This window comes from Patiria miniata, unplaced genomic scaffold, assembly GCF_015706575.1.
Source record: "Patiria miniata isolate m_02_andy unplaced genomic scaffold, ASM1570657v1 HiC_scaffold_8, whole genome shotgun sequence".
Taxonomy (NCBI): Eukaryota; Metazoa; Echinodermata; class Asteroidea; order Valvatida; family Asterinidae; genus Patiria; species Patiria miniata.
The window spans coordinates 8,131,565-8,158,133 of record NW_024037075.1 but is presented as its reverse complement, the minus strand read 5'-3'; the positions used below and the strand labels follow the sequence as shown (position 1 = coordinate 8,158,133).

The following is a 26,569-nucleotide window of genomic DNA, read 5'->3' as shown; positions in this document are numbered from 1 at the left end:
GCTGCATAGTACCAAATATACACAGCTTCTGCTGGATGTTTCTGACAGTTGACAAGAAGTGAAACTCTGGTTTAGGCCCCCCCAAAAAAGTCTCCGGTTTCTGGTATGGAGCTTGCCCAAAAAGTGGTGCGGCGACGCGGCTTTTTCTTTTTTTTTTACCTGATTTTTTTTGCTTCAAATGTCGGCCGATGACTGCAAATGGTGCCCGACTAAACTTAGTGCAAATATATGGGAGTCCAGAGAGGCCAAATAAAGCTTATTCTCGACCATAACCCAATCTAAAAACACGTTAAAATTGTGCAGCAGCAGGATTCCAGTCAAACCAGTGAGTTTGGCAGTTTTGAGACATCATCTTTCATTGAAAAAAAACTTTTTTCATTTTGCCGATGCGCATGGCTACGGCGACGCGCGCGCATACCAGAAACCGGAGACTTTTTTTTTTGGCCTTATCTCTGCATGGTTTGGCTTTATGTCTGCAATAATTTTAATGATGTCAACGTCAAAACCAAATTGCAACATAAGAAAGTGTTTCTTATTTAAATGGAAATAATTTTTTTTTTAAAGCTGGGCGTAAATTTTGCTGGAGTTCCATCAAGGGCTTGAGAAATTGCCCAAAGCCGATGCCAAGAATTAAGAAATTTGTTTAAGGTCTGGTTCAGGGAGAATAGTTTGCGCGCTACATCAAAAAAAACACGAGGTGGCATGCCTTGATATGGCATATTAACGCAATAATTGTCCACAACTTGACAGTAACGCCATATAACGCTAAGTACGAGAACATAAATAACTATGTGCCGTGAGTCACCGCAAATACAATTCCAACACTTTTGGGACTTGAGTGTTATTAACCTGTGACTCGAGTTGAGTCTTCTGATGAGGGACTTGAGTCAAGTTGAGTCATTTGCTTGCAGTGACCCGAGTCGAGTTGAGTTGAGTCAGTTGCCCGTTGGAACTCGAGTCGAGTCCAGTCGCCAAACATTGTGACTCGAGTCGGACTCGAGTTGAGTCACTGACTCGAGTCATTACAAATCTGATATTCTGGAACCAGTTCCTGACATCGGTGGTCGAGTACTTGGGTAGCTGGTTCCGATGCACACCCCTAATTAATTGGAAAGAGCATTTAAGCATTGGCTGTTTTTGTGTTTATTCTTAGAACAAACTTCAGTGTCAAAAGTTTGACTCGCATGCTGCGAGCGTGCAGGAAACGATGTGTGTATTGGTGCTTTGTGTGTATGTACATTATGTGTACACACACACACCTTATACCGTACATTGAATCATCTGATATCATGGACACACAAGCTGGGGGTAACGTCCAAGAAAGAGACACATATTTACAGCTGGAAATACGTATGTGTATGCCACAGAATGTCGGCCGTGTCCGAAATAAACAACAGTTGCTTTTTGTGGTCTATTCTAAGAAACAGTACGACATTAGGTTAGTTTCCTTTCAACCAGACGTTTGAAATAAGATAAGTAAGCAATCTTAACCTAAAACATTTCAGCAATGTGCCCCTTTAATTCCATTCTACATAAAATCAGAGGTTCTATGCATGTTCTCAGTTTTGCAGTTTGCAATATTAAGGCAGTCTTCCTTTTGTATTGAGAACAGTAAAATAAGCAAACTATTAGAGGATATTTGAGGACAAACTATTGAGAGTATACATATTTCCTTTTCAAAAATGCCTGGTAAACATAATTGTAAGCATGCCAAATGAAATACACTGGATGCATTTTTTATTTGCACATACATATCTTAATGATATCTTTACAATGCAATGTACTGTACTAGATAACAAACTTCCAAAATATACATAATATTCCACTGAATCTTTCAATTTATACAAATACAATTTCCATTTGACTAATTCTCACGTAAACGATTAATAACAATCCTACAAATTTGATTTTACAAAAACATGTTAATTTCATTCATTCGTATTTACACTGACACAATGAGAGTATATCAATTATTGATAACTTTTTGCATAATTCAAGTCTGCAGGTACAGAAAGCAGAATGGTGTCAATCAACTCGTATAAGAACAGGTAACTGTTAAAGCGGGGATAAACAATGTTTTCACTACCGGGTGACCCCCAAAAACATGCAATCCTGAAACATTTGCCTTTAAAAAGGGGATTGGTGGAGTTTTATGTTTTTGGTATCAGATTAAAGCTGAGAGCTTTTTCTTTCAAACACTGAAAAAATCATGAAAATAGCACTTTGGGTTGCTGAGAAAATGCCAATTATGTAAAAGTCATTTTTCATCCTGTACACAATACATTACCACAGTAAGGGATTTAAGGGACATAAAAATCCACTGATTCTTTTTTTTTTAAGGGAAATGTTTAAGGGTTGCATTTTTTTGGGTCACCCTGTAGAGACAAAACATGACTTGCAATTGACTTGTGATAATTTGCGACTACAACTCTGAGAGAAAGGCTGATCCTGTCCAGAAACATATTCATATAAATGAGTAAGTACAGGGCAGTTTGATCATGCTTATACAACATAAAGTCAACAAGTCAATGATGAAGAGACAGAAAACTGTGCGTTACCAAATCATTCTCTGAATGAAACCGATTGCACTTTTATCTGCACCTGATAATTGGTGCATGTGTGTTATAGTCTGCAACTAGGTTTGTAACATTGCTGACATCTTAATGGTGTGTTTTAGCAAACATTCTTTTCCCCGTTTATCTGGGCTCATGCATGTCCATATCACAGAGACTAACAGCGAGCACAACAAAGACTATGCTCGATTCAAAAATATTTGCTTTAAATAGTGAATAAACAACAGAAATCTTGGGTATGCAGGCGATTTTCTTGAGTGTTCCTCTTCATTTTTCAACACATGACCCTAACCCCAAAATGCCTCTCAGCCAGTTTTCCAGAGAAGGGGAAACCTAGTGTGGGCCTGGCTTAGTCCACAGAAGGTTCACACAACCTGCATCGTGTGGACCTGTTTTGATTTCAGGTCCACACAAAGATGGTAAGGTAGGCACTGGAATACATGCCCGAGTTTTGCACAACGTTTGCACAATGGATCAAGTTATCTGTGATGTCATGCTTGTCTGTTGCAAACAGGCAGCAAGATTCTTTCTCATTTTTGCCCCTTATTGCACACAGTGATGTCAACATTTTTAAAAGCCACCCATATTTTTCAAATAATGTAAATATAGATTGGCTTGGTATTTCCCAGTGCAAGTCAAAACCAAAGTCAACAACATTGCTTCATCAGTGCTTGTGATTGCAAGCCAATGCAAGCTCTACATGTACTTTCATGAGCAAATCTTTCAGATTTCAAAACTTGGTACAAAGAGACAAACTCTTGAAACTGATTTAATTGCAGGAAAACGATATTAAAAAGACACATTCTCCTCTTTCATAACTATGTTCTTCTGTATGCAGCTCCAGAGTTTGTCATCTTCAATACGAAGCTTAATTAGAGGCTACAATGAAATCTGCGTACTGCTGGAAAAAATCTCTTTAAACAAATTAATTGTCTGCAAAGAGGCTAATTTTACAAAACTGCCAATTGCATATTTTCAATTTGTAATAAAAAATACTTAATATGTTATCAGATATCTCAGATATCAGTGCAAGATCCATGACACGTGTTATAAAACATGTCAACTGCTTTGGTTTGGAGATCAGTAAATGTAAACCATTCATAGAAGTCACGATATCTGTACTACATGAATACAAACTTTTGCAAACTTTACAACAAACATCTGGTGATCCTCACTGAATTCACAAGCTAAGGAGCTGGTTAGTATTAGTACAAATGTCACAACTGCAACTTACGCTAAAAGTTTCAAACATTCTATGTTACATACATGAATACAATTTCCAATGTGAGTTAAAAAAATAAAGGTTAGCTTAAATCTAATAAATTTGGCTATATATACGAGGCATTTTGCACGTTGACTGAAAAGCATGTGTTTTGGAATGTACGTTTCTTAATATATACCAGATTTCATTTTTCAGAATACCAATGATTAGGAGTGTTTTATATTGATGGGGTGATAGGTTCATAATGAACAGTATGTATTGTATGATGTGCTCATAACATTAACTAAATAGACACTTCAATATTTGAACAATGATAAAGGCAAATATCTATGTGTTGATATTACAATATGTGCGATGCATACAAGACAATGAAAATTGGTTCACTTTGAAGGGAAAATAAACATGTACATGTGCATCTGCATTAAATTTCTGGGCCTAAAACGTTGAAGGACATGGATTTTCAAATCAATTCAGTCGGACAAATCAGTCATTTAGATGGCGCCATGTCATAAGAAACCAACGCTTGCAATAACATGCCTAGAAACTAGAATTTTAAACAGAAAAAAATCATTTTAAGACACGAATTTCAACAAGGACAGGCAAACTGATTGATTGAATTTGCAGCATGCAAGGAATCACATTCATTATAAGCTCAATTTCCAGTAAGTATTACTTCTTCTTAGGCTATGGTTTGAGTGAATGCATCCTTGGCTTAGCCCATTAGTGATTTCTAGGTGAAGTTTCCCATTAATCTAGGCCTGTGCAGTGACAGATGCATTGCTCTCCACTATTCCAGTTGATCCATCAGCTAGTGATTCATTGCCCAGCTTGTCTGCTGCACCACCATTAGCCTCAGCGTTACCTTGGATGTCTCCACTGATGGTCACTGCATAACGATCTTCATCAGTGACATTGCGGGTGGAATCTTTCTTGAAAAAATGACGAACCTGCAAGCCAACCAAAAACCCCATATTTATTTACTGGCAAAGATAGTATAAATAACGCTGGCTTAGTTCAGGCTTTGGTATTCAATCAGGAGAACTGAATGCCCTGAATTTCCATCAATACTGATATAAAACATAACTCAGCTTGCTTAGTGTATGGGAGAATGTTATATTATAGGCACCAAGGTGAACCCAATGCTTTGTCCTCAGACGTACAGTGTGTGCGTTTGTGTGTTTTTAGGAGAGCTTCCTTGTGGGGTACTTGCACAAAGCAAACAATGGTTCCCCATAACTCTGTCTCTGTGCAACGGTAACTCAGAAGGGAAATTGTAAAGAAGAAAAAAAAGGGGAGAACAATGCAAGTACCCCATAAACACCACCATAAACACCGCCCATGAAGCGGGTGTTTGCCCGCCGTGCGACGTGGCATACAGCCTCTTCACCTCTCTTGCAAAGCGGGTCAGGTGAGGAAGCCGACTACCACGCAAAGCAGGCATCGTGAAGCCTTGTTTCACGCTATTTGGGGACTCAGAAAAGACCCTGACTGCAAGAATTATGTTGATCAACTACACCAGCTTCAAAGACATGTTTTCAAGACATAAACAATGTGAAATCCAAGTTGAAATGGTCTAGTACTCACTTCAATCAGTGCAAGTCCAGATCTGGAGGTTGGGTGAGTGTAGCTGTAGGCAATCCATGATATAAATCCAACAATGAAAATCACTACCAGGACTACAATGATAATACCTATCACTAATCCGGCAGAAACACCTACAGGGAACAAACAGAAATAGGACTGTAACATGTTAATGCCCTACAAATATATTGTCTGTGTCCATGTTCTGTGTCCATGTTCATTCAGTGTTAAAATATTCAACCAAAGTCTTTAGAGACTGGAATGACTCTGCCTTCTTTGTAATGAGTGGTTTCATGAAAGCATGGCAAAGGGTTTTTATTCATTTACCTGTAGAGCAGTGAGCAACATCAGTGTGTTTCTGAAATAAAATGATACAAAAAAAGTGATTTCAGTTTTTAAGGCAACAGTCTCTTTAGTGTTTGTGAAGTTGGACACTGTCATTCCCAACACATACGTCCAGGAATCCTCCCAATCTTCCACTCTGAAGAAAAACAATGACTTATTTTCTGTATTTCAAAGGATCATCAAGCCCCACATCAACTAATTTTGACCGAGCTCTAATTTAAAAAAAATCTGCCAAATCCTGCCAAACCTCCTGGTGTATTCTGATGAAGATCCAGGAGGATTAGGCTTTATCAAATTGGAGTGTACCGGTAGGTTGAGTGATATGACTCAAATCATTAGTGATATGCCCAGAAGCGCGGGTGTCGATAGAGGGGGGGGGGGGGGGGGGGGGGGGGGGGGGACGTGACACCCCTATTGTTTTTGTTGGTTAAGCTCCATGATGCCACCCAAATGTCATATCACCAAAAAGGGATGATCCATGCCGGCCATGGAGAGGTGTGTCTTCAAGGAATGTAACGACTGCTTAGCATATAGCACCGTCTGTGAGCACGAGGGGCTCGGAAATAATAGTCTGGGGCCGGTTGCTTCAGCTCATCAGCGTAGCAGGCGTTGGTGACCCGCAGCTGGTAACGTGGTGGTTTTGTTGATATTGTCCGCGAACATTCTGATCTCTTCTGACCATCATTTGATCGACCCAGAATTGCTGTTTCAGCAGGACAATGCACTACCGCATATTGCGTTGATTACACAGGAATATCTGGCCGTGCCAACCCCTGATTTCATTCCAGAAATGGGGGGCAGTTGGAAGTTTGCAGGTTATGGAATGGCCATTGCGGCTCCAAGCCCCGACATGACTCCATTGAAGAATTTGTGAAACAAACTGGGAAGGCAACTCCATTGCCAAGTTTGGCCACGGAATCAAGCTGAGTTGTTCCAAATTCTTCAGTGGATTTGGTATGGCATGTACAGCCTGGATCATCAGATCCTTGCCAATCTGTTGGTGTCAATGAGCCGGCGGTACCAAGCTGTAGTAAATGCTGGGGGAGGTTTTACTCGGTATTAACCTTTTCATCACTTTTGTGCTGTATGAGCGCCGGCATCTTGGATTTAGTGATGACTTTGTACACGGGAAAAAAATATGATGGGCAGGCGCCAGCCTTTGTGAAATGGCTAAATGTTTAAGCGGTTCTTTAAATGCTTGCTAAATGTTTACAAAATGTAACGCAAGGTCACATCCGTAATGTTTAGTGGACTCCTTACCTCAGTCTCACATTCAGCCTCCGTCCATTCCTGTCTGTTACGATCAAAGCCTGAAGAACACCTAGTCAAGGCACTGCACCAACCACAGTCAAAGCCAGCTAACTGCTCGCCCAAACACATTTCACAGGATCCACTCTGCTGATTGCAAGCTGTCACAGTATTCAAATGTTACAGGATTATAATCCAAACCCATAGTGTTAAGAATGGCATATCCCACATCATAGCAGTCAACAATTGTTTGTTATATCATGCCAATAACTCAATAAAGATAAATGGTTGTAACTTACTATGTGAGAAATAAGTAAAATCACCACAATGTAACATTTGATAACTGCAGGCTTCCTGCCGGACATGAGACTGAGAGGTTGCAGCTGTCAGTCGTGAGCGCAAGGCAGGTTCTACATGCGCAAACAATGCACGCAATTTATATGCAGCACATATGGAACCTAGTATATATGCATTTTTTTTTAACAGACTGGACATATGGCTATTCTAGACAAATGAAATGACAGTATCCAAGCACATGATATAACAATAAGTTCTGTACATTAATTGCTACCTTAATGTTTACATACAAAACTTTGACATTTAAAGGAGATGTTGTGTCAAACTTTGTGCACACGCTTAAAATTGCTCAGTAACAATTGTGTAGCACCCTCATGTTGAATTCTTTCATTTATGGGGACTCAGAAAAAAAAATGCAACAGTCTTTAGCAAACAGTACAAGGAATCTGTTCATGAACTTACTTCGTAGTGGTGTCAAGACAAAGGCACTGTTGTCTATCACTAGCTCTTTGGCAAGTTCTATGGTATGGTAGCGGTAGATGTAACGCACAAGCTTTGATGTATCTGTGCTCACAATCAACAGATATGAACAGATATAAGGCAGAGAATTCAAAATGCCCCTTAGCTTTACATTACATATGCATGAATCACAGACTGAACAAAAGGTTATTACCAATACAGCCCCTGAAAGTTGTTGGCCAAATCCATTTTTCTTGGATGCATTTTTGATGCACATACACATACACATACACATGCACAAGTCAATGACCAAGGTCCGAAAGCTTGGAAATCATTTTGGGACCGTACACCTGGCGACCGCATGAAATCAAACGTGTTTGTTTGTTCGCATCCGATTTCACCGGATTCTGTGTTACCGGAAAGGTGTGCAGGTGTGGCAGGTAATTCTGTCCCCCGGTAAAAGTGCCCGGGGGGACAGAATTACCTAGGTAAAAGTGTCCTCCCTGGCCCGTTAATTCTGTCCCCCCAGGTAATTCTGTCCCCCTCTTTTAAAACCCGGAAGGTTATTGTTTTGATGAATTCACTCTACAAGGTATACATTTTGGACTTTTAGTCTGCCCTTCATGAATATAAAAATATTTAATTTAGTCTATTAGATGATACGTGAACACAATATTTCGATTCGGAATATGGTGATTAAGAGTCTATCGCGATTCTACCGCGATAGTTCAACACAGCGGCGATGCATGGCGATGGCCCTCGTCTCATTGATAGTATGATACAACGTCTACTTGGATTGGTCTGTGTTCCCATCATAGCGCGTAACGAAATTTCCTATTGGACGAATTTCCATTGTAGAGGGAGACGCATATGTACACATGTGATAATCACTGCCTCAAATCTTGCAGCATGTACGGGCGCGCGCGACACGCTGCTGCTCTCATTACATACTGTATGGGGACACATTTACCAGGGGGACACTTTCACCGTTGGGCAGGGGGACATTTTTACCTGGAGGGGGACAAATTTACCTAGGTAAAAGTGTCCCCCGGACACATTTACCGGGCAACGATCCGGTAAATGTGTCCGGGGGGACACATTTACCAGGGGGGACAGAATTACCTGTCACACAGGCAGCACTCCGATTTCACCGAATGCGATATTTATGTTAACCAATCAGATTCAAGAAAAAGAAAGTCACATGATTCAAAATTGATGGCTGCCATTTTGTCATCAAGTGACTGGTCATCATGTGACTGATCATTGAACAGAATCGGGTATGTATATGTGTGGGTAATGTTGCGGTTAGAGTAAAACACCATACCAATGATGGGGTGATCCGGTAAAATCGGAAAGGTGTGCACCGGGGTTTACTATTCCATTGGTTGCATTCACAGCCACTTCACCACACAATTCATTTTTGTTTGTGGTTGATGTTTTTTAGCTCTCATTGCTCCACATTTTCTCACCGGTACATTCATCTTCACAGTGGATGAGAATACATCAGAAAGGCAACCTCCCAAGAACCTCGCTACATGTAGGCCATCAATTGGATTGTCAGCTTTACAAATTCAAGACAGAACTGACCAAGGAGTCATCCATTCAACTCCGTGTAGGCCAATATGTTCGGCAGGCCCGTCGTCAAGGGGGGGGGGGGGGACCTGGTGGGGCTGGGCCCCCTTGGCGAGCAATTGGCCCCCCCCCCCCCAACAGCAAAAGCCCTACATGTATATTTTTGTATTTTTACAGTAGTGGGCCCCCCTAGTTGGTACTATGGCCCCCCTGATGCTCAGGGCTGGTGACGGGCCTGATGTTCGGTCTTACAAGTGTACTCAAACTTGTAAGACATTTGCATTCACAAAATCTAAATGTTACAAACCATGTAAACCTTAGATAAAACAAACTACAACAATTGCAGATCTACTTTTGGTTTACTGGCCAGCACAATATATAGTAAACTGTGGTGAAGTCGGCAGTCTCGGGACCCGAGAATTTGTGACAACTTAGCGAATGCCGACATCTGCTGTAAGTCATCATTTTGCAGATTTACAGACCTTTTGCACACATGATTTGTTGCACTAATTGGCTTTGATTTACCCTGGTTTATCTCCTAAAAGCTTGAGATGAATCCAGCCAATTAATCCTCGAATTGTATCATCACGTTTGGGGTATTGATAGTTGAGACCAGGTGTATACATAATTATGAACGTGCGCAGTAGCAAATTAAATGCGTGCGTGGTCCGCTATGCAACGCACGCATTGACTGCAGCACTAGTCATTCAATAAGACTATACTACCCCCAAAATGGACAGAGCGCATGCGTAAAGACTTGAGGGGGTACTGATAATTGATATGCTCATGATGCATATATGCGATGTATGCAGTAGGACACCCTTTTTCGACACCGATGCATGCAGCGATCACGGGCCGCGCCAAACCACTCTTCACTCGACACTTCTTGCCAACCGCAAAACAGGAAGTCCATGCCAATGCATGATTTTTTGAATGCCGACTTACACATCGGATTTTGTAATGCTTTTTATGGAAAGGGGACCGAGAGTAACACGACGACTGGAGCGAAATAGCGACTTACATGTATAAAAGCCGACTTAGAAATAAAAAATTCAATGGAAATGCATTACAGACAATCGGGACTTTAGTCAGACGGCCGACTTGAGCGATTTGACGAATTGTACGATGTCGGTTTAGCCAGAGTTTACTGTTCACTCTTTAAAAAACATTGATGCACAAGGAAATTATAGGTAGAAATTTGATCAGCTGTTTTTTTAGTGTTGATGGAAACACAACACCACCAAATGACATTGTACGGGTACTAATGCAACATGAATGAAATAAAGAGCTATGGTTGTGAAGTGACATACCTTCAACATAGAATCCATCGGAAACACCAACAGTTACTTTGTGGCCGTTACCACCACCAATAGCAAGTGGAGAAGTAGGGATCTAATAGATACAAATCAAGCATTGAATCAATGAGAAAAACACTCTTCACGACGAAAAAAATCTTCATTCAATATTTCATCAAATCATCAATATGTTTGCAAGATGGTTTTGGAGGATTTTGGAGGATTGAGGATGAATGGTGTTTAGCACATGTGCATTTTTGGAGGATTGGGGATGAAACAAAAAGGCCCCGGGGGTTAGGGCTATATTATAACATTTTCACACTCTGTGAATACAGAGATGAAACTGGCATATGGCAAAAAAATCGGAAAATAGACCGAACAAAAATATGTGTCCGAAATCTGGGCCGCGCTGCAGTTACACACATGTACATGCATGTACAATACACTTCATGCCCAATTTCCGGACACCAACTCCTGCTTTATTTTACGATGAAAAAAAAAGGTCAGTGTTTTCATTGCATAAAACGCCTGAATTACGGTTAGAGTAATGGAGTCATCACCAAAGATGTGCACTTCTTACTTGAGAAAGGCGAGGAAAAAGTCCGAAAGACAAGGGCACCGTTCATGGTGCTTCAATCATGTCCATGATTCAACCCCACTTGCATTTGTACGTGGGGAAAAATCAGGCATTATCGTCTTTCTCTTCCAACAAATGCGAAATGTTTCGCTAATGCTCTCTTCACTATCCTCGAGATAATCATCATGATTTTTAAAGCATTGCATTTTGAACAACTAAATCTGAAACCTCCGAAAATTGCACAACATAATGATCGTTCACAAGGCTACCCGTTCCTGACCGGTCATCTGCTAGCGATAGCGGACGGTGCGGTACGGTACGTACGCTGGTACCATTGCATATCATCTTTGTACATAGATGCACGCACGTGCGACACAGTGATTTTTTTCATGTCACCTGTCAATGTTTAACCTTTTGTCCAGCTGGAAAAGAGTCCGATCAGTGTTATGGCCTGTGTTTCTACCGTTGAAACAAACCAATAACGACTGGTGAAAGAGATTACAACTACGTTCGCGAAGATTTAAATGTGCCATTTCCATCGACTTTTCATCGACTTTTCTTCGACATTATGTTTGAAATAAAATGACATTTTGTGAAAAAATCGTCATATAATCAAATTTTGTGGGACACATTGTAAGAAAATCGGAAATTTCATTGGAAAATTCAAAAGTCAGATTTCCGATTAAAATCGGAAAAGTTTCATCTCTGTGAATATATTCTTGCCTTTCAAAGTGGCTGATCCCGGGCAACTTGCCTGCAAGCAGGCGGCAGAGGTGCCCTCCCCCACATACCAAAACTATTGAAATCAATATTCAAATCATTTCAAATCCTTGAACAACCAATAAACAATGCCATGACACATAGGCAATAATGTTACCAAATGGAATATGGTCAAATTTTAAAATGGGTAACTTACACGTCTATAGGCGAATATTATGCGACCGTCTTTCATGAGGGTGGTTTGAAAAGTAAAGCTTCCAGCTGCATGACACAAGCAATGTTAGACAAGGCAAAGAAGTAGTGCAAATGGTTAGAAATATGCAAGACGTACTTCAAGCTAAAATCAATCCAGAATTCTGGGTCTACACAAGCAAGACAGACTGGCTGTGACTGCTCTTTGGCTGTACATGTAGGTGAGTGATATATGTTGAGTACTGATTGCCTGCTTCATGTTGAATTTGATTGGTCCCAGTCCTTACTTCATTCATGTAGGTGATTGGACTGTTGGTAATGGTAACTAACTAAGTTTAGCATGCAATAATAATGGAGAGATGCTAATTATCAATGAAAGTGAGATCCACAAAGTGTGTTAAATGTATAACAGAAATCACACACCAGCGGCTTCTTTTGCAAATAAGTTCAATCTTGCATTACAAAAACATGGTGAGACATCATTTACAGCTAAATATCAAATCTAAAACGAAAAAAAACCGTATCCCAATTTTTACCTTTCTGACTAAAAATACCTCAACAATGACTGAACATACCCCCTCCCCACAAGGGACTCTGGATTTATTTGCTATTCACGGTGTCTACTTTCAAAAATACCTAAATCAGCTGGTAGTATCCCATATGCAATTGCAGTTGAAGGTGGGGCTGAATCTGCTTGCCTGATGTATTGGCAATTTGACATTGACACCCAGTAAGCAGTATAGCTTCTCTTGCGCTTATGGAAGGTTGCTTACCAAGTTAAGTCCGGTTCATACTTCATGCGAAACAATGCGTTCAAAGCGCGTCCACCATTGTTGACGACATGAATTTTGCTTTGCACTTGCTTTCGCGTGAAGTATGTATCAGGTTTAACAGTATGGAATAATTTAAAGGACATGCATTGATTAAGTGAGAGGATAAAACAATGTTCATAAATACCTAAGACAATTTACCCATTCCTACTGGTTTAGAGCCGGTGGCCAATTTGAAAAGGTTGATAAAGACATGGCTGGCTAGTCTTAAACACTTTTCTAGTGCCACATGAATTTGGACTTCCATGAAATCCGGTGCCTTTTACCGTTTTATTGGTTGAACAATCCTCACGTAGGCATGCACAATACTACCAGTGAGTCAGTATTTCATAGTCCCAAATTCACAATACACTGACGCAGCTGCGGTCTGTGCCACATTACGCAGTATGCGCTTCAATCTCCATATAAGGAGTTTATGACTTTCCCCGAGAGAGGGACATACCATAATATAGCTAGAGGGGTGTTTAAAAAACGTGAAGTAAAATTGTAGAACAAAATTGTTGGAAATTTATAATTTTTGACTTTTTTGACTGAAAAGGTATTATGAACTGGAATAAATATGGGCTTGGTCGGTATTAAACACTTTGTTAAAGACCGGTTGGAGTCTGGACGCTGATAATGACTTGGCCGAAGGCAAGGGTAATTATCATCATCCAACAGGTCTTAAACATAGTGTATAAAACCGGCCAAGCACACATTCATTCCCTGAATAATAAACGTGGCATTTGCAGCATGGGTCATGATATAAATTTCGGGTTCACTTTTTTTCCAGTCCCTGTTACATCTGCCATAATTCTGAAGCACTCCTTACAGTAAACCAAATGGCAAACAAATACAAAATCCTTTTCATAATTCATTCTTCATAATATTTGGATGGCAACGTGCCAAGGCAACAGGGACAGGAAATAGAATGACCCGCATGATAACAGTAAATGCATCTGAAATGTATGAAGTCAGTTTGCAAGCAGTGATGTGGAAAAACATGCATGCAAAAACTGTTCACTGTTGTAGTATCAGTAGTGTGTATGGACTGATTGTCTCGAACTGAGAAAAAGCACTTTGCTAAAAAATGTAACACCATGGTTATTTAATAATGTGCCATGACAGAAAAATCCCTTTAAACCAATTGGACAGTGCCACAACTAATGCGATTTCTCCCTTGGCAACCAAATGAAGGTATATATAAGATGTCAATAGACGAAGAATGACTTATGAAAAGTATTTTGTATTTGTTTGCCATTTGGTTTACTGTAAGGAGTGCTTCAGAATTATGTCAGATGTAATAGACACATGCTATATCTAGACTTGTATGCAGATAGTGCAATGCATGCCATGGTTTCTCATTAATATGGTTGGTTCCTACAAATAATGCAATAGACCTTATTCACGTTGAAGCCATCTGTGATCGTGTTCCCTGAATTTTATTTACACATACGCGAATTTGCCGTGCGGTAATGTCACAAGTATTTATATACAATATGCACAAATCAATTAGCATGTTTACATTGATGCGACAAAGTCGTGCAACTTATTGAGCTAATTAAAAAAATCGCGTATTTGTTAGTTCACAAAGCCTGTGTGTTCACAAAATCACGTATGTGTAAACAGGCCTTGTAAACTGTTGAATGGGATGGTGCCAGACTACTTATGCTTTCCAAGCCTCACTTTCAATTTGTTTTTATAATGTGGCAGAAAATATTAGCGTATAATTAATTGCACATTTTCAATTATTCATCAGAGCAGACTGGTATTAATTTGTAACTACATGTTACTTTATTTCATTGCTTTCATTTCTATTCTCAAGTTCCCAAAGTGAAGCTTTTACCTCGCTTTCAATTTAATATGGCCCACCCTTGAATAAGGACTATAACTACAATAAAGCTGACAATTCTCAAAAACAAATCTGTATTCTTTGTCTATTCTAAAACGTACCACGTTCACCCATTAGATCATGAAGTTTTATGGTATCTATTTGGTTAATGGATCATTAAGTTTGATTGTATCTATGTGGTTAATGGTCCTACCTTCAATATTATGTTGCACATGAACACCATTCCATTCCACTGTAAATGCCGTGCCTGCATATCAAAACACAACAATGAAATGATCCAAAGGTGGTCATTAAACTGGACAGTTGATGGCAGGGTATGCCGCCAATCTCTGAATAGACGAGGTTTGCTTGATTCATGATGAAAATATTCATCCCAAGTGACAGACACTCTAGCTATTGAAACTTCAGCACACGTTTTAATGGGCAATTGCATGGTAAATGTAACTCATGTTAATAAAGGAGGTTTTCTGTCAACTCTGTGCAGTTACTCTACAAAGTCATTTAGGGCAATAGGGTGGACTTTTTTTCTCACAGAAGATCCCTTGAAATGATGAGGTGACTAAACTACCCAAAGAAAAAGGCCAATAAAATAAACTTCTGTTGGTTTGGCGATAACTTTTGAAATGGTTAAAATCTAAATTCCATACATTTGCAAGTTCCCTCATACTGATCACTGATGGAAACAATGTTTCCAGAGCCTTGACATCATTAGGGTGTACGTCATATGCTACATGTACCACTTTTTAAATTAATCATAAAATAACCAGAGGGATGTATTGTGGTAAACTCACGTTACAGTTTGTTCACCCATCTTTGGTTTATATAGTTAAAACATATATAAACTCATAATTTAAAAAAAAACTCTCCCTCAAAAGAAACAACTCACAATAACACTTGCATTAGTGGTGGGCGAGATTGGAGATCGGAGGTGCATATTAAAAACAAAACTCCAAAAATCGACCACCTCTTCAAATGTTGGCTTTTTCAACTTAACACTCATTTTGTGATGACAGGTCACATTGCACATTGTGTGTTATAGAATTGTTCTTTTAGTTTTATTCGAATAACTTGCACATGCACAATGGCATTAAACTCACCATTATCGGCATATCTTATGATAGCAGAATCATTGATACTAGGATCAAAGTTACCCATCAATGGAGCTACATATTGCGTTGCTGCTATCAACTCATGAAAAACTGTGCCAAGGTATACAAAACCTGTGATGGAAAATAGGCAACAAAATACATCAATGCAATGGGTACAATGTGTGGTTCACATTTCTAATGCCACAATTTTTAATGTACAATATGAAATCACAATTTCTGGAGATGAACAAATAACATGTGGATAAATCACACTCTCTATTGCCAAAGATGAATCTTTTCAACATACAAGTATGTTCAGTTCACAATGCATCTATTTTCAGATGCATGAGGCACATTAAAATCAAACGCATTTGGTAGCCAAACAACAGCCAGCATATCAATTCCATGCAGTTTAAAAAGGAAACGTTTGGATAAATTATAATAGTATTTAGTTTTAAGGCCAAAGGCAAGTCTATTGTGAAGCACTATATGAATGACAATGACTTGATGACTCACCTCCGGTTGCTATGTAGGCTTTTGTCACATTGTGGCCATAGAACATAAACGTGAAAGGCAGTGTTACCACCTGTATGCAAACAAAACATTTGAAGTATTTCAAATATTACCATTTTTTTTGCAGACACAAGCTAGGGTAAGTCACTGCTAGACAAAATTGAGATAAAACAAGCAGAAAAAAAATATAGTAGCACAGTGTTACATTTCCAGCAGAAAAACAAACGTTAGAAACGTTACAGAGTATGACAGGATTTAATGCATGATCTGAGAAAATCAGGACATTATACAACAGTTTGATACCTGAATAAACAAGGCTAGGATTTGATATCATTGGATGGTATACATATAAGACTCTCTCAAGATTTGAAAGGCTTACCGCTGCAGTTAGGTGGCTTTCAGACAGTTTCCAGTGTGGAATCACAGTAAAGGATTCTTCTGTTTCTAAATCAATGTAGTGCTTGGTGTCTTCAGAAAAGTATGATGAATTGTAGTATTGATGACTTCCTTTCTGCGTATGGATAATATTCCAATCAGTGAAATACGTGCATGGGTGTGATTGAATAATCAACTGTAAATTGCAAGTGTTCTAAATAAAAACAATTTGGCAAATTCTGCATTGGCAGATGTAAAAATGCATCTCATCTCTCCAAATGATGTTGTATACAATGCATATCATATATTTAGGTGAACATCAATCCTGAGTGAGATTACACGACATCTATGCCACTGACATAACACTCATGCACTCCACATACCAGGTGCTGAAAAACATCACTTATCTCTTTTTTTTCTGGACAACAAATCAGCAGGACAAAAACTGGCAACTATTGTCATGCATGACTAAATCATTGGTACATGTACAGTCATAGTAAAAAATCTGAAACACCGCCTGTGATTGACAAAATGCCAGAAAAAAAAAAAAACAATGGAAAAATTAGGGATGAGTGCATGAGCCCTGAACAAGGCATGAAAAAAAAATGGTCTGACCATAGTCTATTGACTAATCGACTGTAAATAAAAAACACACAATAATTTGAAGTCAAAGATTCAGAATATACGATAAAAACACAATATTCATACACTGCAGTAATTTCAGAAGGTGTACACACGTGTATGTGTACGTAGCCTGCAGATAATCTTGACATCAGTAACAAAGGCACAGTAGATGTGCTACCTCAGAGCAGCATAAAATTTGTACATGACGTTGATGGCGATAGGCAAAGGCACATGTAATGGAAGAGAGCAATAATCGTTTATGCCCTGGCTGAGAGCGTGGTGTGATAAGGCATTGACAGAAATTGATGTTGGTAAATTCTTGCACAGCAGTTGATTCCTAACTTAAATTATGGATACATGTACAGAATGTGGTGATGGGTAGGGTGATGGTGGTCCTACAATGTACATGTAGCTCATCATAACCACAAGTCACAATCCACCTCAAAATTATGGTCCATGTTACTTGTTCTGCGTATTATTGTCAAGTGAACTAATAAATCCTAAAAATTAATGCATGTTATAACCTGACGATCATTGTCACTCATTACATAATGTATGGCGCTGTTTTGGGTTTTTTTCCCCATCGCAGTATTTTTTTTCAGGTTTCTAATTTTGTTCCCCAGTTGCTTACTACTACCCTCACATGTACATGTTCAATATTTAAAATTCAAAATGATGTATAGAACGATACATATGATTTAAAATGTTGAAAGTAAGGAATCCCATAACTGACCTCATCTATAATCATTGAATGAGGAGTAGTTGTGTCCTGTGAAGATTGTCGCTTGTATCTGGAGGAATGCCCGTGCATTGCAGCTGCCTCATCATACTTGACAGAATATAGGTTGGTATGTGCAAGATTCTCCAACAAAGAGTAGGTAGGAACTCCATCTAGTGAGGGAAGAAAAAACATTGTGAAGGCTAAAAGTCTTATTGAGTTTTTTGGCAGCTTATGGAAGAAATGTAATGGAAATCTATATAACTGCTTCCTTGTTTATATCACAGGGTGAGAACAAAAAAAAGCAGAACCCAAACCCAAAAATTATATTTCATATTTTAAAAAATATCTAGCACCAAACATTATAACGACTGGAAAGCCCATTTCATAAGCTACTTTTAGATAAAAACCCCTAAAATTGCTCAATCCGTTCAAAGAATATCACAATTTAAACACAATGACCCTAAAACCTATTTCGTTCAAAAAAGCAGAGGTTTATTAAGTCTGCATTCTGACTGTTTGGAACAACAAAGAAAATTTTTCAACAACTGTCAACAACTGTAATACACAAAATCTTTATTAACAACCCTGGTCAGGCAAATAATACGATTTATAAAATCCACTTTTTAAAAGGACGGGCCTTCAAAAGGATCCCCCCACTCTTAGACCGGGGGGGGGGGGGGGGGGGGGGGGGGGGGGGGGGGGGGAGGAGGGGCTATTGAATCATCCCCCTTCCCACACTTTTCGTGATGAGAAAAACAAGTGAGGATTACGAGGTATTGTTTGAACATTCCAACAACCAAAATGTATTCAACAGCATTAAAAAGTGGAAAAACAAAGTACAAAAGCTTTTAAAATGCGTTGTTTTGATGTACATGTAAGCGCGAGTATACAGATATACATGTACCCCGCTTTTTGAATTTGGCTTGTTAAGTATTTTCAATGTTTAATTACAGGATATACAAATGGACATTGAACGCGCAAAATCTGAGACAAACAAAATTTAACGTACAAAATTTGATAGCTTTGTATAAGGGGTGTGGCTAACTTGCAAACATCGACAATTCAATTCCATGGTAATTCACGTTATGTTTAAAGGGGGGAGGGGGGAGGTTTCTTCCATCAACTCGGTAAGTTAGAACTTACTAAGTTATAAAGTCAGAACATTTAGGGTGGATTTTTCTCATAGAAGACCCCTGTAACATTAAGTGACTACACTAAAAAAAAAAGAGAGGCCAATAAAATTACTCTCTTTGGCAAAAATTTAAATTTTAAATACCTTGCATTTGAAAGTTTCCTCATTGTTGGAAGAACCTTCTCAGTGCCCTTATATCATTAGGATGTCAGTCATATGATGTACAATTATTATAAAATCATCAATCATGTAATCTCTAGCAAGATATATTTCGGTAACTCACATTACGGTAACTCACATTACAGCTCGTCAGCCCATCTTTGCTACTAATAAAACTAAATAAAAATCTAATAGTCAAACCCAAAAAACTCTTTAGGCATAGCAAATGAACCTTGCTCTCTGCCTTAAAAACCAAAACTCATAATAACACTGGCCCCACCCCCTGACAAAAACACTATATTTGACCATATTCCATCTCACTTACTGCCACATCACTCAAATGAAAGGACTTGTTGTCCCCTTTTATTCGATACTACATTCAAGGTTTTGATGCATGTAATTCTGAAGATTTCATTAATTTTCCACTTTTCAGCTATGTCCTCTTTTGCATGGAATTGCCCTAAGGCTAAGAAAAAATTGTAGTTTACAGGTATTGTTACCCAAACCTACCTGAATTGTTAGTAGGGGTGTGCATCTACAGGTAGTACCGGAATCGGGTGCCCGATTTATGAAAAAACGCGGGTACCCAGGTGCCCGTTTATAGAAACCCAGCCCTAAATTTAAATCTCTGAATTTGCTAGCACACCGGTACGTCCATGCAGCAAGATACAAGTGTGTACAGTAAGCTCTCTGAGCTTTACAGCATAAATTGCATTTAAAATTGATTTGTAGGTTTTCATCACCGCCCACCCTGATTTTCACGCCTGCCCTGATTTTCAACTATTTTATATTTTTTTTTCTAAAGTGTGTATTTTCTCCAATAAAGTGTATTTTTTTTCAGACAAATTTCTCACAAATCCTCGGGCATTTCTGTTTTTTCAACATGATATTTAAAAGCAGATTTTGCTTCGCATGGCACATGGCACACACATGTTAATGCATGCGGCATGCATGCATTACGCGAACACTGGTTCCTGTCAGACATAACAGAAACGACAATGAAAGGGGCGGGAGCCAGCGTGATGCATGTCCAAATCATACCCGAAGACATTTGGAAGACTCATAGTTTCACCTGTCTTCAAAATTAGGGCGATCATGTAGTGTAGGGCCCGGTTCCTATAAGGGAACAAAATCCACTTTAAAATTATTGGACCTACCAAACTACATGTAGTTGGCGACATTCTCAATTAACAGGTATGTCATAGATATAGGCAGGGTTTTGATTTTTTGAGGGAAATTTGGGGGTAAAATGACGATGACAGCGCGGCAACAACACGCGACCCGATAATCCCCAAGAATCTGTTCAAAATTGCAAAACGTGTGTCATTAGAATTGAGAAAAGTCTGCTTTTGATTGTAAAGATGATTTTTGAGCAATAAAAAAACATTTTTTACTCTAATTTGATCAAAACAAAACAGGGGCGCTACACTTAACGATCGCCAAAATTAGACATGTTAACATGGCATCACGGAAGCACATAACACTTGACTTTGGCCCCCTCAAGTCACTTTGGATGTGAAAACTTGGGATTTATGACATAAATTCCCCTCCCAACTGATACTTTTTTTTCAATCTGAGTGATGAAACCTAAAAATCAATATTAAATGGCTTAAATGCGCACGAACCAGTACACTGTAGATGTAGAATATAAAAACACAGTATGCACACGAAGGGGCTCTCAAAAGTGGTAAAAACGTGGCCTCTTTTGTTGGCACATGAAGCTTAAATCAGGTAATCCTTAGTTTTGTTTTAGGACCCCATTAATGTAAGGTTAAAAGACTCACCAAAAATACTGACTAAATGACGCTCAAACGTGACATTCTGATATTTCTTGCCATATCTGAACAGTATGACACCTTCTTAAATATCAGCAGGTTTAATTTTGTGGAAAGTGGCTGGCAGGGCTTTGACTTTAGAGGGAAATTAAGGGGAAAAACACCACGACGACGAACAGAAAACTGACTCAAAAACCAAGAAGGCAAATTGCAAAAAAGGGTAGGAAAGTCACATTTTCTTTGAAAGTGCTTTTAAAATTACAACTAACATGAATTTATATGAAGAAAAAAGACTGCTTTAGCCTGCAAAAGTCACTTTGGTACTCGACAGTCATCTGCAAAAGTAAGTTTTGAACAGAACTCGTAAAAAATAGAGTTGTCCTAATGATAAGGATTAGGCCTACCCTAGCTCTACTGAGTGGAGCGTTGAACTACAGTACTAGGGAGGTCGGCGCAATGGGGTCGATCTTCATTTGTATCTATTTGCGTGCGAAAGTGTGTTTCAAACTGGCGCAGTTTAACCTTTTTTTGAAACTAGAACAGTTTCTCTGATGAGATGAATACAGAGAGAAATGATGGATCTTTCCAATGATATATTTGTTTTGGATGATCGCCATATTCGAAATCGTGAAATCTGCTGTTGAAAACGATGTTTATTTCTGGGAAGTTGTGATCGCAGTCGCGCTCGGAGCGGTCATCTTGTTTTTAGCTCGTGACATTCACTCACGTTTCACTCAGAAATAAAGGTACAGATTGTCATGATTTTTGGGCCGAAAAATCGTTAAAAATCTCACATGAGGAGATCATGAAAGACTAAAAAAGGGGTAGTTTCTGAAAGGGTGGAATTTCAGGAGTTTGTGTGACTAGTTTTTTTGTTATGTTTCCCATGACGCTTTTTGACGCTGGGGGTTTTGTTGTCGGAGTGCCTTCAGCAAGGTGATTAAAATATGGCGCACGGCGGTGTCACAATGGTTGCCTATTTCTTCCTCCCTGCTTTATGCATGCATGAAGCAATAATATTTCAATGCTGTGATTACTGGGGTAAATTTTGGTGGATTGCTTTATTGGGGAAATTTACATTATACAAATATACAATTCTGCTAAAAAAATAATATAGTAATATTTCAACTGTTTCTGAATATTTTCCAAACTTGAACTAAATTTGCATTAAACATAATAAAATTAGCTTATTTTTGTCTTTGCTTTTTTTTGCCCTAGGCTTCTAGTTCCTGAATATGTTTAGTCCATGCAGAGTCTAACCAGACTGTTCTGAGTACAATGTATAATGAAGAGCAAGATTCAATGTTTTTTTAAATTATTTTTGAATATACATCTCTGCATAAGGCCTAAAAAAAGGGGACAAAATAAATATAAAGTTAATTCCCACTGGAACCTACATATTGGAGAAATGTTGTCCGTCATCAAATACTTCCATACTTTAAAGATATACTTTTGCTAAGTTAAAAACCCTTTTTTTGGCCGTATAATACTTTCAACACTCAGTTGGGTGAATGTTAATGCAAGGTTTCCAGGTCCCTGGATTCCCATCCTGGTTCAAATCAACCTCAAATATGAGAGATCCGAGGAAATTTACACATACCAGCTAAAGGACTACATTTTGTACCATAAAGAGGGCCTGAGAATACAATTACAAATTTAGGATAATATGATCTCATCTAAATGAACTTGAAATTGTTTTCCAAACCTTTCTCAAATATTTTGAGGGGATTTGGATTATTATTTTTTTTTAATTTTACACCCCGCACCATGCCGACAGAATAATTATGGTTGGACTTGCCCCTTTAATGGGCTATAACTTCACCATACTTTAAGATATAAACTTATAATTGGTACCATTAGATTTCTTTTTGGAAGCTCTTTCTAATGATACCAAGTTTGTAATATTTGGACCAAAAAACCCCAAAAGTGCCGACCACCCTAACAGTACCCTCCGTACAAACAACGCTCCACTCAGTCGTCAGTAGAGCTAGGTCTACCCCAAATCGAACAAACAGGGTCTAGTTAAAGGGAATATACATCATTTGCTTTTGCTGTAATTTTCAGAAATGGATGGAATTGGGGGGTTGGAAATATATAGTAAATATAGTAACACTGACTTTTTTGAGGTTTTGGGTTCGAAAATGCTATAAAAACCAAGAAAATCAATCATTTTCCTGTAGTCTGGTTCCCTGACTCCATTTAAGAAGAAACAGAGCAGTTTACATACATTGGGGAATTGTAAGGTCAGGGAACCAGTTAGCCCCACTAGTGTGGCCGTCGGTATGCTGCGCTGAACCTAAGGCCACACACCGTGGTCCGCGCACTACTGAGGACGTTTTCATAAAATTTGCAGGGAATTTCTTACATATGGTTGTATTCTACGATGTCCCATCTATCACTTCTGGGATGCTTAGGTGTAATGATGTTCAATTTTCCGAGATATTCTTGAATCTTTCTGGAGCCCATATGCACTCGTGAAACGTCCGGTGATGGCAACCATTTTGAATGTGACAAGAGATGACCTCAAGCTGTGACGTCGCGTTTATGCAAATTGCTTGTCGAGCGAGGGCGCGAGTTGCAAATGCGACGGCTGTTTCCTGTGCCGTAGATCCTGAATAGAAATCAGTGCACGTGGCCCCCAGACGATAAATGCATGGTAGGATGGAACGCCGTATTATCGCGGTACTTATCACGTTTCTCGTTCGGAATTGAGATTGCCCACTAACCTTCCAGAATTGTCCTGTCTTATGTGAAGTATAACTCTTCCTTTTTAAATTAATATAAAAAAATCCGACGGTGGTGTGGTTTATTTCGTGTACGATGGCTGTGAAAATATACATGCGCGGCGTGTGCGAACGGAGGTGGACTCCCTATTATCGCGGTATGCGGGAATTGATTTTTGTTAATGATCCCAACTTTTTTGTTCATAGTTTATGTTTGACCAAAACACCCCTGAATAAAGTCTGATATTTTCCCTGTAACGTTCAAGTTGATTAAAGACAAAATGTCTGCAGGATGATTTCTTAAGACCCTGCCCTTCCCCCTAAAGGAGAACACAAATCCCTGAGGCAAGTCTACTGATCAGCGATTGAGGGCGCCATTCACTTTACACGGTGTGCCGTTTTATTTTCGCTAACGGGCGGTGCTTATTTTGATCCCGTAAAAGTTGTTACGATTTCGCGCTGCAAATATCGTCGTTCGACTTCATTTTACATTTGCAGCTGAAGAATGGGAACCAGACAATGGAACTTTCACGGACAGAGCGCAATTAAAGATTTATGTTAAAATATAAACGTACCTTTTAGCAGACACGGTGAGGGAAAATTTTGCAAGTTTTGGAAAACGTTAATATTTATTAAAATCGTTAAAAGTCCCGAAAGACACAACATTTTTTAATCGTCCTTTTTATACAACTCGATAGAAAATCCTTGATGACTGGTGAACTGGATAAAAATCGCCACTTGAAGGAATTTTGACACTGTAAAAAGAGAAATTTCCCATGCCGCGATAATAGGGATGCCGCGATAATAGGGAGTCCGACTATACAGGAAACAGCCGTCGCATTTGCAACTCGCGCCCTCGCTTGACAAGCAATTTGCATAAACGCGACGTCACAGCTTGAGGTCATCTCTTGTCACATTCAAAATGGCTGCCATCACCGGACGTTTCACGAGTGCATATGGGCTCCAGAAAGATTCAAGAATATCTCGGAAAATTGAACATCATTACACCTAAGCATCCCAGAAGTGATAGATGGGACATCGTAGAATACAACCATATGTAAGAAATTCCCTGCAAATTTTATGAAAACGTCCTCAGTAGTGCGCGGACCACGGTGTGTGGCCTTAGGTTCAGCGCAGCATACCGACGGCCACACTAGTGGGGCTAGGAACCCCTCTAGCTGGCTTGTACCCGTTCATAAATGTGTGTAATCGATTGCAAACAAGTGGGTCAACTGGGGCCAGTATTTGGGGGGAAAAAGCCAGTTTTTTTCCAACGCTGGTCGGCCGATCAGCGATGGAAATTGATACAAAAATACCACTTTCCTTAAAAATGACAGTATTACCAGGTGTCATGATTTTACAGGATGCTGGTAATCCTTACTTTTAGACACCTCTATTTTGTACGAGTTCTGTTCAAAACTGACTTTTGCAGATGACTGTCCAGTACCAAAGTGACTTTTGCAGGCTAAAGAAGTCTTTTTTCTTCAGACAAACTCATGTTAGTTATAATTTTGGAAGCACTTTCAAAGAAAATGTGACTTTCCTACCTTTTTTGCAGTTCGCCATCTTGCTTTTTAAATTTATTTTCTGTTTGTCATCGTCGTCTTTAACCCCTCATAAATCAAAACCCTGCCCTCTTTCTACAAAATTAAACCTGCTGATATTCAAGAGGTGTCATTGCCAAATGTTCAAATGTGTCAATAAATATCAGAATGTCACTTTTGAGTGTCATAGTCAGCTGTTTTGGTGAGTCTTTTAACCTTATATAGGAAAGGGGTCCTAAAAGTAAGGATTACCAGGATGCTTTACACTGTCATTCACTAACAGTCAAGGTATTTCAAAATAATTTGGTAGTTTTATTTTTTGATGTTTGCAAATGTTGTATTTTCCCTTTAAGTAAAAGTAACTAGCGTACACAAGTCTATGGTAAAGGAAAAAATGAGAGAGAAACCAACATACTAGACCCAATCATGGGTTAAATTATGGCACATAGCAGACCTAACCCTACCTTCAGCTGAGGACTGGATGAAAGCTGATGAGATGAATGTGATTGTCAAGATAAGGTTAGTCAACATGGTCGAGACAACGTTCATGTCCAGGCGAAGTGAAACGCGAGAGCGCTGGGGAGGCATCTTCTTGTGTGAACTGCAATCAATGACCATTTATCTGATCATTAAATCAAACAAAATCAGACACGTCAGAACCCGAGAAGGCCCACAATACATGACGACGTGTTAATATTTACTCATCCATGACATCAACAGGGCGTTTAATTCGGTACGGTTTTACGCACTTACATACGGTTTTTACGCACTTACATGTAGCGGTCGTGTGCTCGTATGCTGAGCGCTGATGTAGCGCTGGCGCTATATAGCGCGCAGTGCTAGTGCAGTGCAGCGCAGCGGTGTGCATGTGTTATGTGTAGCCGGCCAAACAACAGGCAGTAGGGTGACCGTAAGGTCATAGCCAAATTCTGCTAAATACGCTTCAAACACCTGTCAGATTTTTCAAAAATCTGCCAAATCCCACAATTACTCAAAAAACTATAAAAGCACTTAAAATCACATGCAGATTTGTAGAATTGCCTTAATTAAGGTTCAAATTACATAAAACAAATCTATGGTCACATAACTTAGATGTTATGAAATTGCGTTAATAATTTGGCAAAATGCAGACGTTGCGCCATGACGAAGTCCAGTTTTGTTGATGTACCTAAC

General features: G+C 39.1%; 1 protein-coding gene across 3 annotated transcripts; it reads right to left on the bottom strand.

Annotated features, from left to right (window-relative positions):
• Positions 1-1,486: 1,486 nt before the first annotated feature.
• On the bottom strand, positions 1,487-26,279 carry LOC119719085 (plexin domain-containing protein 2-like). 3 transcript variants are annotated; one of them, XM_038188400.1, is made up of 14 exons: positions 26,171-26,259; positions 25,861-26,018; positions 18,076-18,233; positions 16,723-16,854; positions 16,347-16,416; positions 15,840-15,962; positions 14,936-14,989; positions 12,086-12,150; positions 10,608-10,689; positions 7,729-7,830; positions 6,982-7,130; positions 5,704-5,734; positions 5,380-5,510; positions 1,487-4,742 (listed from the first exon to the last, which is right to left on the bottom strand). In XM_038188400.1, the coding sequence occupies exons 2-14, from the start codon at positions 26,012-26,014 to the stop codon at positions 4,548-4,550; spliced, it is 1,446 nt and encodes a 481-aa protein (XP_038044328.1). In that variant the 5' UTR covers positions 26,015-26,018; positions 26,171-26,259; the 3' UTR covers positions 1,487-4,547. The 3 variants fall into 3 exon arrangements, with proteins under 3 accessions (XP_038044328.1, XP_038044329.1, XP_038044330.1); XM_038188401.1 differs by having other exon boundaries at positions 25,861-25,997; positions 26,171-26,252; XM_038188402.1 differs by lacking the exon at positions 25,861-26,018 and having other exon boundaries at positions 26,171-26,279.
• Between the last annotated feature and the right edge of the window lie 290 nt (positions 26,280-26,569).